The sequence below is a fragment of the Schistocerca nitens genome, chromosome 10, assembly GCF_023898315.1.
Source record: "Schistocerca nitens isolate TAMUIC-IGC-003100 chromosome 10, iqSchNite1.1, whole genome shotgun sequence".
NCBI classification, from domain to species: Eukaryota; Metazoa; Arthropoda; class Insecta; order Orthoptera; family Acrididae; genus Schistocerca; species Schistocerca nitens.
In genome coordinates, this window is record NC_064623.1 from 129,722,288 (window position 1) to 129,744,002 (window position 21,715).

The 21,715-nt window shown below is 44.8% G+C and overlaps 1 protein-coding gene across 1 annotated transcript in view; it reads left to right on the forward strand.

The window, feature by feature from the left end:
- The first annotated feature begins 9,809 nt into the window (after positions 1-9,809).
- The window catches only part of LOC126210341 (esterase FE4-like), a 167,858-nt gene continuing 155,952 nt past the window's right edge, over positions 9,810-21,715 (forward strand). The window contains exon 1 of the mRNA XM_049939557.1: positions 9,810-9,989. Coding sequence (XP_049795514.1) covers positions 9,840-9,989 — 150 coding nt within the window. The 5' untranslated portion in view covers positions 9,810-9,839. The remainder of the gene's footprint in view (positions 9,990-21,715) is intronic.

A 21,715-nucleotide genomic window follows, 5' to 3' on the forward strand; every position in this document is an offset into this window, starting at 1 on the left:
TGCTGCGAAAGGTGGATATACACTGTACTAGTGCCGACATTGTGCATGCTCTGTTGCCTGTGTCTATGTGCCTGTGGTTCTGTCAGTGTGATCATGTGATGTATCTGACCCCAGGAATGTGTCAATAAGGTTTCCCCTTCCTGGGACAATGAATTCACGGTGTTCTTATTTCAATTTCCAGGAGTGTATTTTCCATTTGTATTCATTGTATTATAATGATTTCGTAATGTTTATTTCGTAATGTTTATATGCATTGTATTATAATGAATTCGTAATTCTCTTAGGTCAAGCTGGCGTAAGCTACTGGAGTAGAGGGTATTTTATTTCCTTTATGGGGCAAAACAGTCTTGAGACTTGTTTTCGAGGCATCTATGAAAAGTCCTGTGAAATATAGGCGAAGTTCAACACTTCCATTAGGCCTCCAACGTCATTGCAAAATGGCAGTGCTCCGTCAGTAGCAGTGTCTGAACACACTGATTTTAGTTCTTTGATGGAGTAGATTATACTCTTCTAATCTTGAACCAAGCAGCTGCGCCTTTTGTTTAATTAGTCCTAGATCACTTACTAAATCATTTTAATCTGCTTGTGTTAACAAATTTGGCGATGACTCACTTGTGCAGTGGTATAAAGGATCATTATCTGTCACTCCGACTTTGACATGGTGCTCTTGAAGGTAACTGATGGATGGTCAGAATGTTGCACTGGAGTTCTCGCTGAGGGCAGGTCTGAGTAAACAAGGTGCCTCTTCGATTTTTTATTTGTAAAACCCTGAAATTTTTGTTAAACCGAGCTAATAATCAGTAACATGGTCCTTTGGCTCTCTCCACACCATGGGCACAGTGAACAACGCCACGTTCTCTTTACCTCCCCAACACTGAATTATTTTGCAGTAACATGTAACACAACAGAAATGTGGTGCCCATTCTTTATCTTGGTCTCCTACCTCTAATCCAAACTAAAGTTTATATGCTTTCTTTATGACTGTTGAAATTTACTTCCTATTTCTGACAAAGGTGAACTTCCCGCATATATTACTTTTTGAATAGGAACCCCAATTTTTATTACATATTCGTGTAGTACGTAAAGAAATATGAATGTTTTAGTTGGACCACTTTTTTCGCTTTGTGATAGATGGCGCTGTAATAGTCATAAACGTATAAGTACGTGGTATCACGTAACACTCCGCCAGTACGGACGGTATTTTCTTCGTGATACATTACCCGTGTTAAAATGGACCGTTTACCAATTGCAGAAAAGGTCGATATCGTGTTGATGTATGGCTATTGTGATCAAAATGCGTGTGCTATGTATGCTGCTCGGTATCCTGGACGACATCATCCAAGTGTCCGGACCGTTCGCCGGATAGTTACGTTATTTAAGGAAACGGGAAGAGTTCAGCCACATGTAAAACGTCAACCACGACCTGCAACAAATGATGATGGCCAAGTAGGTGTTTTAGCTGCTGTCGCGGCTAGTCCGCACATCAGTAGCATACAAATTGCGCGAGAATCGGGAATCTCAAAAACGTCGGTGTTGAGAATGCTACATCAACATCGATTGCACCCGTACCATATTTCTATGCACCAGGAATTGCATGGCGACGACTTTAAATGTCGTGTACAGTTCTGCCATTGGGCACAAGAGAAATTACGGCACGAGGACAGATTTTTTGCGCGCGTTCTATTTAGCGACGAAGCGTCATTCACCAACAGCGGTAACGTAAACCAGCATAATATGCACTATTGGGCAACGTAAAATCTACGATGGCTGCGACAAGTGGAACATCAGCGATCTTGGCGGGTTAATGTATGGTGCGGCATTATGGGAGGAAGGATAATTGGCCCCCATTTTATCGATGGCAATCCAAATGCTGCAATGTATGCTTATTTGCCACTCTACCGATGTCACTACAAGATGTTTCACTGCATGACAGAATGGCGATGTACTTCCAACATGATGGATGTCCGGCACATAGTTCGCGTCCGGTTGAAGCGGTATTGAATAGCATATTTCATGACAGGTGGATTGGTCGTCGAAGCACCATACCATGGCCCGCACGTTCACTGGATCTGACGTCCCCGTATTTCTTTCTGTGGGGAAAGTTGAAGGATTTTTGCTATTGTGATCCACCGACAACGCCTGAAAACATGCGTTAGCGCATTGTCAATGCATGTGCGAACATTACGGAAGGCGAACTACTCGCTGTTGAGAGAAATGTCGTTTCACGTATTGCCAAATGCATTAAGGTTGACGGACATCATTTTGAGCATTTATTGCATTAATGTGGTATTTACAGGTAATCACGCTTTAGCAGCATGCGTTCTCAGAAATGATTAGTTCACAAAGGTACACGTATCACATTGGAACAACCGAAATAAAATGCTCAAACCTACCTACGTTCTGTACTTTAATTTAAAAAAACGTACCTGTTAGCAACTGTTCGTCTAAAATTGTGAGCCATATGTTTGTGACTATTACAGTGCCTTGTATCACAATGCGAAAAATGTGGTCCAACTAAAACATTCATATTTCTTTACGTACTACACTAATATGTAATAAAAAGTGGGGGTTCCTATTAAAAAAAAAACGCAGCTGATATCCGTTTGACCTATGGCAGCATGGCCGGCCGAAGTGGCCGTGCGGTTAAAGGCGCTGCAGTCTGGAACCGCAAGACCGCTACGGTCGCAGGTTCGAATCCTGCCTCGGGCATGGATGTTTGTGATGTCCTTAGGTTAGTTAGGTTTAACTAGTTCTAAGTTCTAGGGGACTAATGACCTCAGCAGTTGAGTCCCATAGTGCTCAGAGCCATTTGAACCATTTGAACCTATGGCAGCGCCATCTAGCGAGCCAACCACAGCGCCATGTGGTTTCCCCCTTCAAGGTAGACAAGTTTCGTTCTTTGTAGGTTTTTCGTTTGACGCTTATTTCGTGAGATATTTGGCCCCGTCACGATCAATGCACCACCCTGTATATGTATTACATAAAAATATCGCTGACGACGATATTTTGTTTCCATATTTGAATTTCCCATGGTAAACTGGTTTAGAAGCGCACACTAATATCAGAAATAGAAGCCTTGTCGACCAGTGTAATAAAAATCTGTTTCTAATGAACTGTGATGCACACATTCACAATGCGACACACAAAATAATTTTCCAGTAGACATTCCCTGTTTGTGTATGCTTCAGAATGTTGTAATTTTCTCTGGTGGCAATATGTTGAACTGGCCCACATCTAACATAAAGAATAAAATTAAGAATCTCTATCAGTTAAAAGAAGATTCAAAACATGCCACGTGAGCCACCCTTTCTACAAATTATCTGAATATTTAGACTCAATATTTTTTATCTGCACGATACATTTGTTACAAATAATGCATGGGAGATGGTATATTTACGGATGTAGTGGAATAGTTTATTTGAAAATATCAAGTTAATCAGCAGTAGCGACCCAGTAAAATTGAGGCTTCATTCATAGTAGTACCATTATTACAGATTTACTCGATTAAATTCGGATGCTGTAAATCTGACTTGTGTGCGATCCTAAAGCATCGCCGCGAAACGGCATCAAGAAGGCGCTGACCCGTTCGCCAATGAAGAGAACAGGGAGCGCCACACCTCCAGGAAGACAGAGTTCAGTGCTCCTTGTCAACTCTGATTTAACCAGCCGACCGTCGGTGGTCGGCATTCCCGTGTCCTTTCCTTTCGGCACCCTCCCTCCCTTCTCTTCTCTTCCCTTCTTTTTCCATCTCCCCGTCCCCTCCCTTCCCCCTCTTCCCCCGGGCTTCCTCTCCCCCTTCCTCCCTCCCCCCTATCTCCCCTGCCCGTGGCATCTCTGCTCTCCCCTCTCGCTCTCCCACTCCCCTTCCTCCTCCTCCTCCTCTCTTGGCAGGTCCCCGGACTCGCACACGCACAGTGAACATTTGCGCGCCGGAGATCGTCGCCTTCTGTGTCTCGTTTGTGTGACGTCGTATAGTGTTTTTGGTGTCCGCCGTCCCACTACTACGTTCACTTGTGCCGTCGGATTCATCAGTGTTTTGTGCGCCGTGCCAACGTGTTTTCAGTGTTGTTATCGTCACATGTGAACGACTCCGTGTTTTTTGTGTCTCTGTGACCTCTCTCTTTTGCCCGTCATTTTGTTCATTGTCATTCACCATTTTTTATACTCTTGTAAAACGCTATGGCTGAAGAGCGGCGTAGTGTGCCGCTGCCAGCCTACCTGATTTGTACAGGTTTTAAAATAACAATAAAGTAAAAAAAAAAAAAAAAAAGGTGGTCGGCCCAGGTCTGTTGCAGACTTTGAGAGCATCAGTACTGAATAACAGGAGGACGATACTTAGCGTGCGTTCTGCGAGTAGTAATAGAGTGTAAAATTAGTTGCAAGTAGGAGGCACAGGAAGCCACTTCATAGTGAGAAGATGATTTATGTTTCTTTCCCTTTTAAAAATAAAGTGTACTATCAATCTGCAAGTGTTACGTACAGATTGTTTTGGATTCCTGCCGGCCGCTGGTGGCCGAGCGGTTCTGGCGTTACAGTCTGGAACCGCGCGACCGCTACGGTCGCAGGTTCGAATCCTGCCTCGGGCATGGATGTGTGTGTTGTCCTTAGGTTAGTTAGGTTTAAGTAGTTCTAAGTTCTTGGGGACTTATGACCTCAGCAGTTGAGTCCCGAAGCCGGCCGCGGTGGTCTAGCGGTTCTGGCGCTGCAGTCCGGAACCGCGGGACTGCTACGGTCGCAGGTTCGAATCCTGCCTCGGGCATGGGTGTGTGTGATGTCCTTAGGTTAGTTAGGTTTAAGTAGTTCTACGTTCTAGGGGACTTATGACCTAAGATGTTGAGTCCCATAGTGCTCAGAGCCAGTTAAGTCCCATAGTGCTCAGAGCCATTTTGGATTCCTGCCACTGGCCACCGCAACTTCTCTCCAACCTTGTTTGTGTCGGTGCTGACTTCCACAACAGCCGACACAACTTGCATTGGGCACCGTAGTCACAGTTTATTGGTAATGCATTACATCACGTTCTCTTTTGTTAATGTGTACCTACACCCATTCAGCATCGCTGAAGATTGTTCTTCTATATGTGGTCTAAATAGCACTGAATGAATAGTAAGTGATTTGCGAGTGACAACAACCACCACACGATTAAATGTGACACGTGGACAGTGGCACAAACCGACATTCATTCCCCACATGGCGGTATTTGGCAGTAGGATGGAAGACTATATCTGACTGAGTTCACTTACAAATTACAGAAAGTTTCAAATTACAGAAAGTTTTACATTCATCTAAATAACAACTTTTGAAATACATAACAATACCTTGAACACGTTGCTTCTTAGAACATCTTAGCAAACTAACTTCCAGCCTCTAAATTTAAATTGAACTCAATCAACTGACAGCTTAAACATCTATAGTTATGCCACAAAATGTCTCATAAACAGAAACGGTACCATATGCATCAAGAACTGTAAAAACCGAGCTCACAAAAAAATTACATCAACATCTAAAGGATTGAGAGTAGCTTAACAACTGTTGAAACACCATGCTTAACAATCAGAGGATTTTTAAAAAACCATTTAATGGTAGTAGCACCAATGTTTAAAACAATGATTACAGAAGCTGACATTAGCTTACAAATTAAACATAAAAGAAACGTAGTTTCCCTTTGCTAATGAACTTCGATGGTTCCAGGTTTGAAACACAGACAACCCTCCTAAAACCTGGCTGTTATTATAAATCCACCTGGTTCCAGTACAAAAGTGAAAATTGTTACATCTTAATTTTGTAAGAACAATCAATTATCATCTGTGCTTATACTTTACATAACAATTAAACATTAGGCGAATGTTTACCTGAAACAGTTCAGTGTCAGACACAAGAAACATCAACACGTTAACAACATCAGTTTAACGAACGCCTCTCTTGTGTCACCAACGATTTTAATGTTTCAGAAATCTCTTCCAAAGCCAACACGTAATAAGTTCAGAGCGGTAACCACTGTCCACTGGGAACACATTCATAAATCAGTTTAAACACCAACTGATCCTGAATAGCTGCACTATTAACATGTAACGAAAACTTAAATCATTGCGGCATTTAACATAATTTCTAATTTCTTGTACATGTTAGAAACAAGAAACAGAAGATTGTTCAGTCACTGCCACTATGCATAAACAAACAATACTGGCACTTTTGGCGCACCTGGCGCACCTGGCGGTATATTCCTAAGCTAAGCAGCAGACATGATAATTTCTTTCGCGTACTCGTATTTCCATTACTTTTCAGTAACTGAACCTCAACAGTATTCCAGTTAAACCACAAAAGAATAAACCATGTGCAGCATTTCAAGGATTTCGAGAGATGGGGGGTAGAACGAACTGAGCTCAATAGCAGAAACTTGACTTCATTTTAGAACCCACTATTTACGACATATCAAACCACAACATTCACATTGTTCGTAACAAAAATATTGTCGACCACTGTTATCTAAATTTGGACAGGAAAATAACTATGGGCAATAATGAAAAGATAATTAGTTCATCGTTATGTAGTGAGATGAGGCTGTAAGATGGGGAAAAAACGGATTTTTAACAAAATAGATTCCACATCTACATCTAAATGAATACCTACACTATGGAAAGCAGTATGAAGTGCATGGGAGAGGGTATGTCCCATCGTTCCAGTTACTCGGATTTCTTCTCGTTCACGTATGGAGCGTGAGAAGAATGATTGTTTACATGTCTCTGTGAATGCTGTAATTCTCGTAATCTTGTTCTCACCACGCTTACATGAGCGATACGAAGAGAGTTGTAGTATATTCCTAGTCATCATATAAAGCCGGTTAATGAAACTTTGTTACTAAGTTTTCTCGGGTTAGTTTACGTCTGTCTTCAAGAGCCAGCCAGTTCAGTTTCTTCAGCAACTCTGTGGCACTCTCCCACGGGTCAAACAAATCTATAGCCGTCCGTGCGGCTCTTTTCTGTATACGTTCAATCCTATTTGGTGTAGGTCCCACACCCCTGAGCAGTATTCCTGAATGGGTTGCATGAGTGATTCTTAAGCAATCTTCAATGTAGACTAATTAAACTTTTCCCTAGTGTTCTACCCATGCGGGTTCCCGGGTTCGATTCCCGGCGGGGTCAGGGATTTTTTCTGCCTCGTGATAATCCTATTTGGTGTAGGTCCCACACCCCTGAGCAGTATTCCTGAATGGGTTGCATGAGTGATTCTTAAGCAATCTTCAATGTAGACTAATTAAACTTTTCCCTAGTGTTCTACCCATGCGGGTTCCCGGGTTCGATTCCCGGCGGGGTCAGGGATTTTCTCTGCCTCGTGATGGCTAGGTGTTGTGTGCTGATCTTAGTTAGGTTTAAGTAGTTCTAAGCTCTAGGGGACTGATGACCACAGATGTTAAGTCCCATAGTGCTCAGAGCCATTTGAACCATTTCTACCCATAAACTGAAGTCCGCCACCTGCTTTGCCAACGACTGGTCGTATGTGATCGTTCCATTTCATACCCTTACAAACTGAAAGACACGAACCGCGAGGGTCCTAACACACTTCCCTGGGACACTCCCGAAGTTACTTCTACCTCTGACAATTACTCTCCATCCAAGATAACATGCTGCGTCCTCTCTACCGAAAAATTCTCAGTCCAGTCACAAATTTAGCTTACTACACCATATGATCGTACTTTTGACAATAAGTGTAGACTTGTTACTGAGTCAAGTGTTTTCTGAAAATCAAGAACTACTGCATCTACCTGACTGCCTTGATCCGAAGCTTTCATTGCGTCATGCAAGAAAAGTGTCAGTTGGGTTTCGCATGATCGATGTTTTCGGAATCAATGTTGGCTACTATGGAGGAGGTCAGTCTGTTCGAGATACCTCATTATGTTTGAGCTCAGCATATGTTCTATGATTCTACAACAAATCGATGTCAAATACTATCCTTCTTGTAGACGGGTGTGGCCTGTGCTTTTTTTTTCAAAGAAATGGGCACAGTTTTTTGTTCAAGTGATCTACGATAGTATAGAATCAGGCAGAGATTCCATAGGGCCCTGGAGCATTGTTCAGTTTCAAAGATTTCAGCTGTTTCTCAGCACCACTAATACTTATTTCATTCTCCTTTTCAGTGATACGACGATTATATTGGGCCAATTCTCCTGGGTTTTCCTTTGTAAAAGAAACATTTGAATACGGAGTTAAGCATTTCAGCTTTTGCTTTGCTACCCTCCGTTTCATTTCCTGTCTTATTCGCCAGTGAGTTAACACTAACTTTGGTGCCACTGTAAAGCCTTTACATATGATTTTTTAAATAGATTGAGAAAGAGTTTCATTCTCTGTGAACGTCATGGATAGACACTGAAGAGCCAAAAAATCTAGTATAGGCATGCATATTCAAATACAAAGATAAGCAGACAGGCAGAATACGGCGCTGTGGTCGGTAGCGCCTATATAAGACTACAAGTGTCTGGCGCAGTAGTTAGAACGGTTACTGCATCTACAATGGCAGGTTATCAAGATTTAAGTGAGCGTAAACATGTTGCTATAGTCGGCGCACGGGCGAAGGGACACAGCATGTCCGAGGTAGTGATGAAGTGGGGATTTTCCCGTAAGACCATTTCACGAGTTTAACTTGAATATCAGGAATCCGGTAAAAGATCACATCTCCGACATCGCTGCGGCCGAAAAAAGATCCTGCAAGAACGGGGTCAAAGACGACTGAATACAATCGTTCAACGTGACAGAAGTGCAACCCTTTGCAAATTGCTGCAGATTTCAACGCTGGGCCATCATTAAGTGTCAGTGTGCGAACCATTCAACGAAACATTATCGATATGGGCTTTTCGAGCCAAAGGCCTACTCGTGTACCCTTGGTGAGTGCACGACACAAAGCTTTATGCCTCGCCCGGGCCGACTAACACCGACATTGGACTGTTGATCACTGGAAACATGTTTCCTGGTCGAACGAGTCTCGTTTAAAATAGTATCTAGCGGATGGACGCGTACTGGTTTCGAGACAATCTCATGAATCCATGGACCCTGCATGTCAGCAGGGCACAGTTCAAGCTGGTGGAGGCTCTGTAATGGTGAGGGGTGTGTGCAGTTGGAGTGATATGGGACCCCTGATACGTCCATATACGACGCTGACAGGTGAGACGTACGTAAGCATCCAGTCTGATTCACCTGCATCCATTCCTGTCCATTGTTAACTCCGACGGGCGATTCCAGCAGGACAATGCGACACCCCACACGTCCAGAATTGCTACAGAGTGGCTCCAGGAACACTTCCGTTACCCACCAAACATTGTTGACCATATCTGCCTTGCAACGTGCTGTTCAGAAGAGATCTCCACGCCCTCGTAGTCCCACGGATTTATGGACAGCCCTGCAGGATTCATGGTGTCAGTTCTCTCCGCGCACTACTTCAGACGTTAGTCGAGTCCATGCCACGTCGTGTTGCGGCACTTCTGCGTGCTCACGGGGGCCCTAAACGATATTAGACAGTTGTACCAGTTTCTTTGGCTCTTCAGTGTAGGTACTGTGCAGCGGCGCGCTGGGAAACGCGGTCTGCAGCGACCGAACAGTGGAAAATACCGCAATGCCACCTCACGAAAATGCTCGTCATTGCGTTTTACTCTGACGTCATCCATCACAGAGGACAGGTGCCACTTTACTAGCCGCGGCGGTTTCTGCCTCGTCACTAGCGGAGGTACTGGATGTCGTTATCTTATCCTTAAGCCGCGCGAGTCCATCGGTTACGTAGCCGCCTGCCGCTGACCGACTGCCTCGCTTTCTAGGCGACGCAATTCAGCAGTAGCGCTAGAAGCAGCAGCGAGCATGGCAGGCGCGGAGCAAGGAACGGTGAAGGTGCGCATCTCGCAGGGCGAGCTGCTCGGCCGCCGTCGGCGCACAGTGTGGGGGTTCCCCTACTGCTCCTTCCAGGGAATCCCCTACGCGGCTCCACCGGTCGGACCGTTGCGCTTCAAGGTGAGTGCCCGCCCAAATTATGTAGTAGAGATGGGCAAACTGAAACACGTAACTGTTTCGAAACAAATGAAACAGTACAATGTAATGTTCCGACACGCTGTTTCGAAACAGTGAAACAGTTTGTGTTTTGTAATCTAATAAACCTACACCTTTTATCATCTTGAATGTCTACTGTATAAGTATGTCCATATAAACACAAAGACAGTTTGTGTTTTGTAATCTAATCAACCTACACATTTTATCATCTTGAATGTCTAATGTATGCCGGCCGCGGTGGTCTCGCGGTTCTAGGCGCGCAGTCCGGAACCGTGGGACTGCTACGGTCGCAGGTTCGAATCCTGCCTCGGGCATGGATGTGTGTTATGTCCTTAGGTTAGTTAGGTTTAAGTAGTTCTAAGTTCTAGGGGACTGATAACCACAGCAGTTGAGTCCCATAGTGCTCAGAGCCATTTGAAGCCATTTGTCTAATGTATAAGTATGTCCATATAAACACAAATGAGGTGCGAGAGCGATAATCACGTCGCAGAAAGTATGAAACTATCACTTAGGCGTCTTGGCAGTTTCGTATTTCCTGCAGCAAATGCGCTGCTTTCGTGTCGTGTGACTTCCATACTTTTCCATTGGCTGAGGACAGCCATAGCTGAAGACTGAAGAACCACCACGAACGGGAGGTGGGATCCAACTGCAGAAACAACGGATACTCTACTGGGGTTCCCACACTCCGTTAGTATGGGTAATATACTCATCCTGCTAATTTCCATCTACACAAAGGGAATCATTGTGGATAATAGGCATAGTGACTATAGACTCACAAATAACGCCAAATAATTCGAATAAATAACAAAATATAACAGACAAAAATTTTGTCTTTCAAGGTGTTTCGAATCGTTACTATAAATTCACTGTGCTTCCCAGCCCTTCCCGTTCACCATTACACTATCAGTGATATATGTCAAAAAGATTGCTTGCAATTATACCTACATCAAATTTATGTATATGCCTAATAACTGTCACTCTACGCCTTTTTTTATTCAAAATGTTGTAGGCTTACTTGCGTTTCTTAATATGATTACTGTATATGAACAGAGAAGCATATGTTATAGAAAAAGTGTAATTTAACTGAATGATTTTCACATATTTATTATTTTGAATGTGAATAGTATGCGTTGTTTTATTGTTTGGTTAGTGTTTATAAAGCAGATGTTACGCCATTTTGGAATAGGACAGTCAGCTAGAAACGAAGCTTTATTTTCGGATATCTTAAGCTTCATGCTATTGCTTGTCAAAAAGATTTCGACACTCTTGAAAGAGTTTCATGAGGTGGTATGTTGTGTTTCAGTACCTGTGCCGAGCCCGAATCTCGTCCGACATAGAGTGGAATGAAACATCCCTGTTTCGATACAATTAGTCCGTTCCAAGCACAGGTGGACTGAAACAGCCTTATTTTGAAACAACGATACAGTTTCTGTGCCTGGCTCGAGATCGAATCTGGTCCGGTTATCCGAGACAGGGGCGGAATGAAACACCACTGTTTCGAAACAGTGAACCACAGTCGTTCCGAAACACTGACACAGTTCCACGTATCGATACACTGTATCGAAACATAGAAACTGTGGCCAAGTCTATAATGTAGACGAGAGTGGCGTAGAAACAGAGTGGGGAATTGACGTCAGTGATCTCTGTACTACGTTGAACCGAACGTGACATCAGTACATCCAGCCAGAATGCGACTGTTCAATGAGATTTGAAACAAGAAATGCGGTGACTGTCGACCACAGTCAAGACTTTCAATGCTTCACAGTGCCTTATGGTGTCACTCACGCAAGAATAACAACGAAATAGCTGGCACATAAGGAGGATCTGCAAGGCGTTCGGAAATTCCTGTTTCAAACCTATAGGACTTGTAGAGGGGAGTGAGTACATAATATTTTGAATTGGAGCCCATGTCCGGAAATGTCATCCAGCGACGCTATAGAACGCCAAAGTTATAGGTGCCAGCACCTGTAAATGTATGTATATACAGGGTTATTCTGTGATAATGTTACAAACTTTCATGATAGAGATGGATAAATGTATCAATTTGAGGAAAGGGTCCCTGTACCGGAAACGAACAAGTCTAAGGCTACATACGAGATTCATACTGATACCTCTAACAATGAAACACCTGTACCGGTACTGTTGCTGCTGAGAATGTAGGTTATGCACCTTTCAGAGATGGTAGTGTGAACCAAAGCAAGTAAAAATATCTAGCAAACATGGGCTCTAAACTGCATACCTTAAGCCTTATGAGCACTTGTTCCGTAGACGAGATGTGTTTCACAGTAGCGAAGATGAACAGGTGCCCATAGCTCTACAGTTATGCATTTTAGGGCCCCCTCTGAAAGTTGCCTACATTACAATCTTAGTAACAACATTATCAGCACATCTATCCCACTGTCAGAGGTATCAGAATTACTTTCGACTCCTTTGTTACTGGTACAGAGACCCTTACCTCAAACGGATGTATTTATCCGTCTCCATCACCCTTGAAAGTGTCCGATTGCCATCCTACGGGACTGGGTTCGATTCCCGGCTGGGTCGGAGATTTTATCCGCTCATTGACTGGGTGTTGTCTTCATCATCATTTCATCGCTCCTGTGAAACTCAACTCGTCCTTTTTTCACATGAAATCTTGCGAACCATGGATGAAGGGTATCACACGGATGCCATATTCCTTGACTTCTGGAAAGCGTTTGACTCGGTGCCCCACTGCAGACTCCTAACTAAGGTATGACCATATGGGATTGGTTCCCAAGTATGTGAATGGCGCCGGCCGAAGTGGCCGTGCGGTTAAAGGCGCTGCAGTCTGGAACCGCAAGACCGCTACAGTCGCAGGTTCGAATCCTGCCTCGGGCATGGATGTTTGTGATGTCCTTAGGTTAGTTAGGTTTAACTAGTTCTAAGTTCTAGGGGACTAATGACCTCAGCAGTTGAGTCCCATAGTGCTCAGAGCCATTTGAACCATTTTTTATGTGAATGGCTCGAAGACTTCTCAAGTAATAGAACCCAGTACGTTGTCCTCGATCGTGAGTGTTTATCGGAGGTGAGGGTATCATCTGGAGTGCCCCAGGGAAGTGTTGTAGGTCCGCTGTTGTTTTCTATCTGCATAAATGATCTTTTGGATAGGGTGGAAATGTGCGGCTGTTTGCTGATGATGTTGTGGTGTACGGGAAGGTGTCGTCGTTGAGTGACTGTAGGAGGATACAAGATGACTTGGACAGGATTTGTGATTGGTGTAAAGAATGGCAGCTAACTCTAAATATAGATAAATGTAAATTAATGCTGATGAATAGGAAAAAGAATCCTGTAATGTTTGAATACTCCATTAGTAGTGTAGCGCTTGACACAGTCACGTCGATTAAATATTTGGGCGTAACATTGCAGAGCGATATGAAGTGGGACAAGCATGTAATGGCAGTTGTGGGGAAGGCGGATAGTCGTCTTCGGTTCATTGGTAGAATTTTGGGAAGATGTGGGTCATCTGTAAAGGAGACCGCTTATAAAACACTAGTACGACCTATTCTTGAGTACTGCTCGAGCGTTTGGGATCCCTATCAGGTCGGATTGAGGGAGGACATAGAAGCAATTCAGAGGCGGGCTGTTAGATTTGTTACTGGTAGGTTTGATCATCATGCGAATGTTACGGAAATGCTTCAGGAACTCGGGTGGGAGTCTCTAGAGGAAAGGAGGCGTTCTTTTCGTGAATCGCTACTGAGGAAATTTAGAGAACCAGCATTTGAGGCTGACTGCAGTACAATTTGCCTGCCGCCAACTTACATTTCGCAGAAAGACCACAAAGATAAGATAAAAGACATTAGGGTTCGTACAGAGGCATATAGGCAGTCATTTTTCCCTCGTTCTGTTTGGAACAGGTAGGGAAGATGCTAGTTGTGGTACGAGGTACCATCCGCCACGCACCGTATGGTGGATTGCGGAGTATGTATGTAGATGTAGATGTAGATCCCCATTCGTGGCGCAGGTCGCCCAATGTGGCGTCGAATGTAATAAGACCTGCACCAAGGCGGCCAGACCTGCCCCGTAATGGGCCTCACGGCCAATGACGCCAAACGCTCAAGTGCATTACCCTTGACAGTTTGTGACATCATCACGGAATCACCCTGTATGTACAAACATTTACAAGCGCCGGTGCCTGTGACTGACGCTCTGCAAAGTCGTTGGATGACTTCTCGGGCATGGATTCCTATTCAGAATATTATGTGCTCACGCCTCTCTACAAGTCCTAGAAGTCTGTTACAGGAATTTCCGAACACTCTGCATCTACAGTGGTGTCACAGTATGTGGCGCTGATCTACCGATCCCAAAGACTGTATCTGGGCCGGCGTTAACTTGAGCCTTGACAGCAGAGTTCTCAGATCTACTGTTTTGTAGGAGATATTTTTAAAAAAATCTACTTTTCTCCAGCTAAAAAGCAAATAATAGGACAAATATTCTGGTTTTTGTCACGTTCTTGTCTATGCAAATAAAACACTCCCTGCGTCAGCCACTTGTTTGTTTTGCCACTAAGCGTTTAGATGGTTCACACCATAATCTTGAGATGGAGAATTATTTACATGGCTGGTGTTGGTGAAGGGTATAGACGTCTTTTCACAGTCGCAGACCAAGGGCAGTGTAGGTTACTGCAACTTATTTTCACATTATATAGAAATAGAGATGTTTTATTTCGATCTTAGGCTGTTATGAGTCGCTGCACTGTTCAATAAGAGTCTGTAGAGCTTCCCGCAGTCAGTCATACGGTGCGCTACCTTTGTCCAGGCACATACCATGAACAGAGGTTTCAAATAAGATCAATGTTAAGGATAAACTCAGAGAAACTTGAGTCAGCACATGAAGCTGATAGGAGAGAAGTCACTGGTATGAGGAATTCACTAATGTCCATGTCCTATGCATATGAGCGTCCTACCTCTTTTGGCTTGCCGGCCGGAGTGGCCGTGCGGTTCTAGGCGCTACAGTCTGGAACCGCGAGACCGCTACGGTCGCAGGTTCGAATCCTGCCTGGGGCATGGATGTTAGTTAGGTTTAAGTAGTTCTAAGTTCTAGGGGACTGATGACCTCAGAAGTTGAGTCGCATAGTGCTCAGAGCCATTTGAAGCATTTTGAATCTTTTGGCTTTTTTTTGTTTACATGAGTCTACATGACGTGGGTACTATTAGTAAGAAGTAAAAAATTCCAAATATGGCAAAATGTTTTGACGTAGACATCTTTGAAACTGCCCGACAAGTCGAAAAGCCCCTTCTTTTACATCCCTAAGTCTGCCCAGGACGTATTTGCCTTTCTTGTGCTGTGATAGGAGCATTTTTCATTCGGGAAACATGTTTTTCAAAACTGTAAAATACAATGTAACTCACCACATTACTGTATTTTCAAGAAGTGTGCATAAAGTATCTCCCTAATCCCGCCACCTCTTGGTATTGCGAGGGTTAATCTGGCAGAAAGTTTGATTTGAGCTCGCTCTGTTGCAGAATGAGAGATTCTCCGTTCGGGAATTACACCAATTCCCATCGCCTCCACACAGCTAAGTCATCAGCTTGTCTTTCGAATACGTGCAGCTTGGACAATGAAGTTTTACTCGTTATGGCCGATTTACCCTGTGTGATGCAAATGTATGTCCAAGTGATAGGTACAAATACTGCTAGATCAACTGAGAAATACACTCCTGGAAATTGAAATAAGAACACCGTGAATTCATTGTCCCAGGAAGGGGAAACTTTATTGACACATTCCTGGGGTCAGATACATCACATGATCACACTGACAAAACCACAGGCACATAGACACAGGCAACAGAGCATGCACAATGTCGGCACTAGTACAGTGTATATCCACCTTTCGCAGCAATGCAGGCTGCTATTCTCCCATGGAGACGATCGTAGAGATGCTGGATGTAGTCCTGTGGAACGGCTTGCCATGCCATTTCCACCTGGCGCCTCAGTTGGACCAGCGTTCGTGCTGGACGTGCAGACCGCGTGAGACGACGCTTCATCCAGTCCCAAACATGCTCAATGGGGGACAGATCCGGAGATCTTGCTGGCCAGGGTAGTTGACTTACACCTTCTAGAGCACGTTGGGTGGCACGGGATACATGCGGACGTGCATTGTCCTGTTGGAACAGCAAGTTCCCTTGCCGATCTAGGAATGGTAGAACGATGGGTTCGATGACGGTTTGGATGTACCGTGCACTATTCAGTGTCCCCTCGACGATCACCAGTGGTGTACGGCCAGTGTAGGAGATCGCTCCCCACACCATGATGCCGGGTGTTGGCCCTGTGTGCCTCGGTCGTATGCAGTCCTGATTGTGGCGCTCACCTGCACGGCGCCAAACACGCATACGACCATCATTGGCACCAAGGCAGAAGCGACTCTCATCGCTGAAGACGACACGTCTCCATTCGTCCCTCCATTCACGCCTGTCGCGACACCACTGGAGGCGGGCTGCACGATGTTGGGGCGTGAGCGGAAGACGGCCTAACGGTGTGCGGGACCGTAGACCAGCTTCATGGAGACGGTTGCGAATGGTCCTCGCCGATACCCCAGGAGCAACAGTGTCCCTAATTTGCTGGGAAGTGGCGGTGCGGTCCCCTACGGCACTGCGTAGGATCCTACGGTCTTGGCGTGCATCCGTGCGTCGCTGCGGTCCGGTCCCAGGTCGACGGGCACGTGCACCTTCCGCCGACCACTGGCGACAACATCGATGTACTGTGGAGACCTCACGCCCCACGTGTTGAGCAATTCGGCGGTACGTCCACCCGGCCTCCCGCATGCCCACTATACGCCCTCGCTCAAAGTCCGTCAACTGCACATACGGTTCACGTCCACGCTGTCGCGGCATGCTACCAGTGTTAAAGACTGCGATGGAGCTCCGTATGCCACGGCAAACTGGCTGACACTGACGGCGGCGGTGCACAAATGCTGCGCAGCTAGCGCCATTCGACGGCCAACACCGCGGTTCCTGGTGTGTCCGCTGTGCCGTGCGTGTGATCATTGCTTGTACAGCCCTCTCGCAGTGTCCGGAGCAAGTATGGTGGGTCTGACACACCGGTGTCAATGTGTTCTTTTTTCCATTTCCAGGAGTGTATAACTGAACCTGCTAACGCTTTTAACGTCATTAACTGGGAAGAAGGATAGAATGGTAAGAGAAACTGTGGCACCAGGAGAAAGAGGGGCACCGAAATGACGATTTCCGCGGTGTCAAAGGCCTATGAATATCTCAAATACGCATACGAGGGTTGGAACTTAATAGTGGCAACTATTTATTTACAGCTTGTACAAAATAGATACTTGTTTCAAAGTTTTACTGACCTTCAGAGTAGTGACAAGCATTTTGTATAACCCGTTGCCAGCGATGTGGAAATCGTAGAATACTCTTAGCAGTGCCAGTTGTGTTAACAGTTCGAGCGGCGCGATCTATTGCCCGACGAATTTGTAGCAGTTCTGAAGCGAATGCCGTGAAGTGTTTCCTTCAGTTTAGAAATCGAGTTGAACTTGCGAGGGCTTAAGTCAGGAGAGGGCAGTAGGTGTTATAGCACTTAGCAGTCCCATCAGTTAAACAAATCAGTAACAGCTTGCACTGTACGTTCTCGAGCATTGTCAAGCAAAATGATGGTCAGGTCCTGCACAAAGTGTCATCACTTCTAAGCTCGTCGTAGGTTTTGCTCCAAAAATGAACAGCATAGAGACAGAGGTGATGACACTTTCTGCAGGACCTGACCATCATTTTGCAGGACAATGCTCAACCACATACAGTGCAAGCTGTTACTGATTTGTCTGACTGATGGGGCTGCTAAGTGCTATACCACCTACTGCACTCGCCTGACGTACGCCCTCGTGAGCCTAACTCGACTTCTAAACTGAAGGGAACACTTCACGGCATTCGCTTCAGAACTGCTACAAATTCGTCGGGCAATACATTGCGCCGCTCGAGCTGGCACTGCTAAGAGTATCCTACGACTTCGACATCGCTGGCAACGGGTTATACACAATGCTGGTGACTACTTTGAAGGTCAGAAAAACTTTGAAACACGTATCTATTTTGTACGTGGTGTAAATAAATAGCTGCCACTATTAAAGTTGGAACCCTCGTGTATAGGGTGTTTCAACTAAAACCGTTCAGAGCCTTAAGGGTGGATGCTACCTGCAGTAGGTAACTGACAGGATATTTAGTGATGAAATGGTCATTGCAATGAGATGTTCAAACGAGTAGCCTTTTCCTGAAAGCAGTACTCAACGCATCTTAATATCGGCCTGTAAACTACGTGTAAAGTTGCTGGTGTCTCGGGATGACACTAGCCAAACATCGGCAACATGATAACGTACTCGTTGGATACTGATACCGTGTTTATTCCACGTCATTATCTGCGGCAGACTGAACTTCGTCTGTGTGTGCATTCTGGCCTGCCCTGTAAACGCCATTGTAAGGCTACATTCTGCCGCCTAACCAAACACGACTGGGAAGCAGCGCATCGGGGAAACTTATTGGTCGGTGACTTCAGCAACTTTACATCTCGTCAACAAGTCGTGTAGATGGCGCACACAGTCTTGTAGTTAGGAAATAGCCACTCATTTCATACTTTATTTAAATGAATATTCAGCTACCAGAACGTCAATCTGCATACAGCCAGTTATGTACAGGAGTTTGCTACTGTACCCAAATCTTGGAACATTTCTAACTGAAATTGATACAAATTTTATTTAAATTGTTTCGTAGGCATCTGGTTCAAGTACGTCAGCTACATAACAGAAAAAAATAATGCTACTCATTGTTGCAACTCTCGCCAGAATAAGTAAACGAACAGTGTTCATCAGAAAGAGTAACATTTCTCACGTTTACCCATCAAGTAATCGTTTCGGGTATTATTTTATAAATTATAGAGAAAAAAACTTACATGAGAAATTCAGTGATGTGAAGAAGTTGATTTATGTACCTCATCTCTTTCTGTTTGAGTTTTTTAATAACTTCCATTTTTCTCGTTTCTCTCCTGTAGTTGGTTGTGGCGGAATTTATCCTTTTAATACCGGCACATATGTCTATCACAGTATCAAATGCTTTTTACTTTGTTAAAAAAATAATTTACTCAGGATCGATCCATGTCTTCCCATGACAGGTACTCGATTCAGTAAGAGACATGAAAGCAGCTTATGGTGGTATCTGACTTCACTTGACTTCCAAAACCTTGAATGAAAACCGGACATTTTCCAAACGTCTGGATGATTCTAACAATATTTTGTTGCCTGCCAGTATTCGTGGCTGAGACTGGAAGACAGCATAGTAGACTGGAAAAGGTAAAGAGTCTACTGCGTGTCACACTAACGCAAAATATGCTATCCGACTAACGAGGATCTGTTATGCAATTCGCTGTAGGAACTAAATAACATTTTGCCGATGTAACTGAGACATCTGTCAACAAAACAGCAAGGAAGTGAGTACTATGTTTGTGAACTTAATGGTAAAATTATATAAACTGCTATAAACCTTTTCACAGCTTGCTTGGGAACCTTTGTAGGTCCAGACTGAAACACAGTATGGAACGATGGACGTTTTGAAACTAAAGAAGAAAACATAACATTAGTACTGAAAAGTGCACATCTGTGATATCAAAATCTACTTGTGGCCTACATTCAGTGTTGGATTGGTCCAACCCATGCTTTGTAACCTCCTTGGCGCTCCTGCTTGGAATTATGTCCACAAGATAGTTGAGACATTTCCGCTCAAGCCTGTACTATCTTCTAAGTATCCATCCTGACATCCAGGGGAAGAGGAAGGGGTAGTGGGGAAGGGAGATTGGATGTTCCTACGATGACTCACTGCAACTTTCAGTTGGTTCCAGTAACACTCAATAAGTTTCATGTCAGTAGATAGGGCAGGCTGTTGCATTTGGTTGGTTCCTGCTTCCTGGAGGAAGCTGTCATGAGATGGGCATGGAGTGGCCGTGCATTATGGTCCTCAAAAGCGAACCCAAAGCAGAAGTATTGACTGTGGAGCTTGGCTGTAGATTGGAGACTCGTGTCCCAATACTGCACAGCCCTCAAAGTACCCTCGATAGCAGTAAGACGTGTCTACTGTCTCTAAATGGTACTAAAATGGTACTGACCCACCTTCTTGGTGAACCACAAGGACTGCACACCTAAGACGTACAAAGGTCCGGGAGTTCTTATCGGACTTTTATGATTTAAAGTTTATAGTTAATTAAGAAAAATTCCAATACTTTGTCCACTAAAGCCTTGTGTACTATTGCTGACCGTGTTAGTCTCTGAGTTGTATGTCGTCAAGAATGACGAAAGTCATTGGATACGTCCTAGTATCACGTCGGAGCTCTTTTCGCACGGCGTAGTGCAGCAGCTCGACGTGGCAGGAAGTCGACAAGTCGTTGGAAGTCTCGTGCAGAAATATTGTGCTATACGCCGTCCACAGTTGCGAAAGTGTTGCCTGTGCAGTACTTGTAGACGAGATAAACTCGCAGTTATGTCCCATAAATGTTCGATGGGATTTATGTAGAACTATCTGAGTGGGCGCATCATTCTCTCGAATTGTACAGAATGTTCCTTAGACCAATTACGAACAGAATGAGATTTTCACTCTGCAGCGGATTGTGCGATGATATGAAACCTCCTGGCAGATTAAAACTGTGTGCAGGACCGAGACTCGGACTCGGGACCTTTGCCTTTCGCGGGCAACAGCGCTACATCTGAGCTACCCAAGCACGACTCACGCCCTTCCTCACAGCTTCACTTCTGCCAGTACCTCGTCTCCTACCTTCCAAATTTTACAGAAGCTCTCCCGCGAACCTTTCAGAACTAGCACTCCTGAAAGAAAGGATATTGCGGAGACATGGCTTAGCCACAGCCTGGGGGATGTTTCCAGAATGAGACTTTCACTGTGCAGCGGGTGTGCGTTGATATGAAACTTCCTGGCAGATTAAAACTGTGTGCTGGACCGAGACTCGAACTCAGAACCAGTGAAGCTGTGAGGAAGGGGCGTGAATCGTGCTTGGGTAGCTCAGAGGTAGAGCACTTGCCCGCGAAAGGCAAAGTTCCCGAGTTCGAGTCTCGGTCCAGAACACAGTTTTAATCTGCCAGAAAGTTCCAATTACGAACACTTGTGGCCCTGTGAAATAGCGAATTGTCATAATTAAAAATTCCACGTTGTTTGAGAACATGAACTCCATGAATGACTGCAAATGGTCTACAAAAAGCTGAAGATAACCGAGGACCAAGTACGTTCCATGTACGTGCAGCCCACACCGTAGTGGCACCACCAGCAGTTTGCACAGAGCCTTGTTGACACCTTGGGTCCATGGCTTTGTATCGAACGAGGTGGCGCAGTGGTTAGCACACAGGACTCGCATTCCCGAGGACGACGGTTCAAACCCGCGTCTGGCCATCCAGATTTAGGTTTCCCTGAATCCTCCAGGCAAATGCCGAGGTGGATGCTTCGAAAGGGCACGGCCGATTTCCCTCCCCATCCTTGACACGATCCGACTTAGTGCTCCATCCCTAATGACCTCAATGTCGACGGAACGTTAAACCGAATCTTCCTAACTTCCACGGCTTCAACGGGTCTGTGCCACACTCGAACCGTACCGTCAGCTCTTACTAACATCGGGACTCATATGACTAATCAACAGTTTTCCAATCGTGTAGGGTCCAACCTATACGGTGATGAGCCCGGGAGA